Genomic DNA, 3239 nt, shown 5'->3' with positions numbered 1-3239 from the left:
AAATTATCTCAAAGTTCACCATTTAATATAATTCGGGATAACCCTTTTTATGTTTGATTACATAGTTTCCAATAATTATTGTAAAAAAAAAAGAGGGCTGATTTAATCAGATCTAATTTGCATAATAGCTGCTCCTTCAGAATGTGTTTGTGATTGACTTTGTCCTGTTTAAAAGCCTCGAATATTTTTGTAAGCTCAAGTGGAAAGGGAGGAAAGAACAAGAAAGAGTAAAACACCTCATTAAATTATACAGCAACGTAATGGTTAATATCCAGGGGAGTTTCTTTCACTGGGAAGTTGTGCTTTACGCGTAGCACCTGTTGTGCCGTCAGTTGCCAGTCTCCAAAAACCCAACCCCGTCCGCGCAGCGATATTTCATCTCAGTCTCCCCAGCAAGTTATGACTCCAGACCGCGCCAGACAACAGAACTCGTCTCGGTGTTGCGGAAGGTTACTGGCCACAGGCTGGATCAGGTTGCGGGACTCCCTCGCCGCCTCTGTGTGTGAGCTTTAACTCGCTTTAATGCCGAAACATCTGCGGGGGGATTTGCAGGACGGAGAGCAGAACGCACCGTGGGCGCGCGCTCCAGCCAAAAAAAAAGAAAAATGCGTCCGTGCGTTTCTGACCATCCTGTGCCATAGATGATACGCGTGCATAAAGACGATTTTCCAACTAATGCTCGGATTTGAACTGCCTAAACTTTGTTCAACTCAACAAGTTTCCACAGAGCCAACAGGTGCGCAYTGGCACAGCGCTGGAGAGGCAGTTCTGGTTGCTCTGCTGAGGCTTTGTTCTCTCTCATTAGTTTAAAAAATAGTTTTTTTTTCTCTCTGAAAACCTGACGTTTAAGAGTATGCGGATTGTATTCAGTGCTTCCCAAATGCGTCCAAATCAGCCCTCGTGTTTGTGCTGATACGAGCCATTCTGTGTGCAGCAGCGCTTTGGAAACGCCAACCACCACTCATCCAAATGATCCTTCCATTAGTATTCCTCCTTGCATCGCTTCTCCAACAATATGGCACGGAAGCAGAATCAAGTCACGTCAGCAAATTTCACCTTCCAAGTGTGAAGGAGCAAAACGGTAAGTCCCCATTGTGTTTGTGTCATTCTGCAAACTTATTAAAGCGTAAAAAAAATAACTTGGAAACTTCTTACTTGGCTTAAAGCCCATTCTTTTATATATATATATATATATATATAATATAAATGCAGGTCGTGTGAATGGCCACATTTCATCCAGTTCAAACAGCTTTTCTCAGGCTAGGAAGTGTGAAATTACACTTTTACTTTTAAAGTGTGTGTGTGTGTGTGTGTGTGTGTGTGTGTGTGTGTGTGTGTGTGTGTGTGTGTGTGTGTGTGTGTGTGTGTGTGTGTAAGAGGGGAACCCCTCCTGAAATTCCACGTCCCCCGGGAGAAGTTTTTCCTTGAGAACATGAAAAAGGCTCTATTCATTCAGCAGCCGTTGCCTCAGGCCGTGTAATTTACTTACCTGCTGAAGTGACTGTGGCAAAGTGCATCAGTTCAGAAATGGAGGTTTTTCTGTGATTCCTGCTCGATACAAGCTGATGAAAAGCACACGTCAGTCTTAGGCTGGATACGTAAAGGATTATCCTGTCATAATTGGTCMATTGACAAWYTTTTTKTTTKTTTKKTTYCYKKKGGRAWTKGGRMMAMYKKKKKKWAARRMMRKTMAAMCYTWWAAAAAWWAAMSKYYTAGTGTTCCTGGAAGGAAKGCRTATCGCCCTCCACCTTTTCAACAAAGTTGTAATCTAATATTGTGTGATTAAAAAGTAATGGCTGTTTTAGTAAAACCTTAAGGGGAAAGTGCAATTTTATGTGACATTTTGCGTCATGCTCAGAGGATGTGTTGTGAATGATTCTCASCTACTACCATGCCAAATTTGAGCTTAATTTGWGTAAAATTAACCATTATAGCTGMCTTTGTSTTTGCTAAAATCAGTTGCWTATGGTGGCCATCTTGAAAGGGTCATGAATAGGTGTACAGTCAATGAGACTGAGTTTGCCCAAAACCGCTACAACTTCATCATTTCTCAAAATTAAATGGTCTTGGTTTAAAACTCATGGCATGAAAGGCGGTGGTGCATTCCTTTTTGGAACACTAGACCTTCAATTTTAATGATATATTATTTAAATGCAATGTTCAAAAGCTTTGTTTTGACTTGCTTTAGTGCCACATTACAAGAAGATGAAGAGATTAGTTCAGACAGAGCCAGATCCTGCAGATCCTGCAGATGCTACAACTCCATTCATCAGTCAGTTTGACTGACCCTTTGTGAGGACATGCAGTGCTAACTTCACTACAGTCAACAGTCAAAGCTGGGAATTAGAGCCTCTCTTTGGGATTCTTCAGGTATAATTAGAACGAGTTGGAAAAAAAGGAAAACGGCAAGGATTAGGGAGGCGTGAAAGAGCAAGAGCGGCAGTTAGACGTGGGCTGGAGGTAAATCTTGCCGTGCTGTCTGTGACCTTTGACTGGAGTGTCTGAGTGCTCACTGTTCTGCTGCGCTTGACTTCTGATGCTCTGAGAGACAATTTGATATTGAACTGAATGTGGGGAGAGAGCCAGACCTGTCCGGCATGTTTAGCAAGAGTTGCCTGGAGAGTTACAGTCCCCAGTCGTATTAAGCTTGGCAAGTGGCTGCTGATGACTTTATAAGATACCAGATAGGACTATTTCCAACTGAGAGCCAGTGCTGTGGAGAAAACCTTCAAATTACAGTAAATGTTTTTTGACAAAACTCAAAAAAGACAAGGGCACTAAAAGTACAATCTGCATTTTTTGTGGTCATTCTTATTTTGTGCATTTTTGTCTCCAGGACTGATAATTACAGCACTGTTCATGGTGTTTTATGCGTTGCACATATATTTCTTGGTTGTTGAGGAGACAAAAGAAATCTTAAGTTGCTCCATTAAACTATAATGTACAGTTTTGGAGTTACAATAGAGCTGAAGAAAAATCATATGATTAGTTAAACTGACCAGAACAGTTTGATTTAAAACTAGAAACAGCACAGCGGTAGCATATATGACCCCTGCACATACACAAAGCACCAGTGCACCAGAGCTCATCAAAACAGATTTATTGTTTTGGGTGGGGGTGGGTGCTCTTTGGTAGGTCTGATGGATAGCCCTTCATTAGAGATAATAAATAAATAAATAAATAAATAAATAAATAAATAAATAAATAAATAAATCTGAAGCGCCTATGTTGAGTAGTT

General features: G+C 41.1%; 1 protein-coding gene across 1 annotated transcript in view; it reads left to right on the top strand.

Annotated features, from left to right (window-relative positions):
- Positions 1–243: 243 nt before the first annotated feature.
- pdgfc (platelet derived growth factor c) overlaps positions 244–3239 on the top strand; it is a 56767-nt gene continuing 53771 nt past the window's right edge. Inside the window, exon 1 of the mRNA XM_014001980.1 lies at positions 244–1081. Coding sequence (XP_013857434.1) covers positions 970–1081 — 112 coding nt within the window. The 5' untranslated portion in view covers positions 244–969. The remainder of the gene's footprint in view (positions 1082–3239) is intronic.

The sequence above is a fragment of the Austrofundulus limnaeus genome, unplaced genomic scaffold, assembly GCF_001266775.1.
Source record: "Austrofundulus limnaeus strain Quisiro unplaced genomic scaffold, Austrofundulus_limnaeus-1.0 Scaffold11, whole genome shotgun sequence".
Classification (NCBI taxonomy): domain Eukaryota; kingdom Metazoa; phylum Chordata; class Actinopteri; order Cyprinodontiformes; family Rivulidae; genus Austrofundulus; species Austrofundulus limnaeus.
The sequence above is the reverse complement of the archived record's forward strand: the minus strand, read 5'-3'. Positions and strand labels throughout refer to the sequence as shown.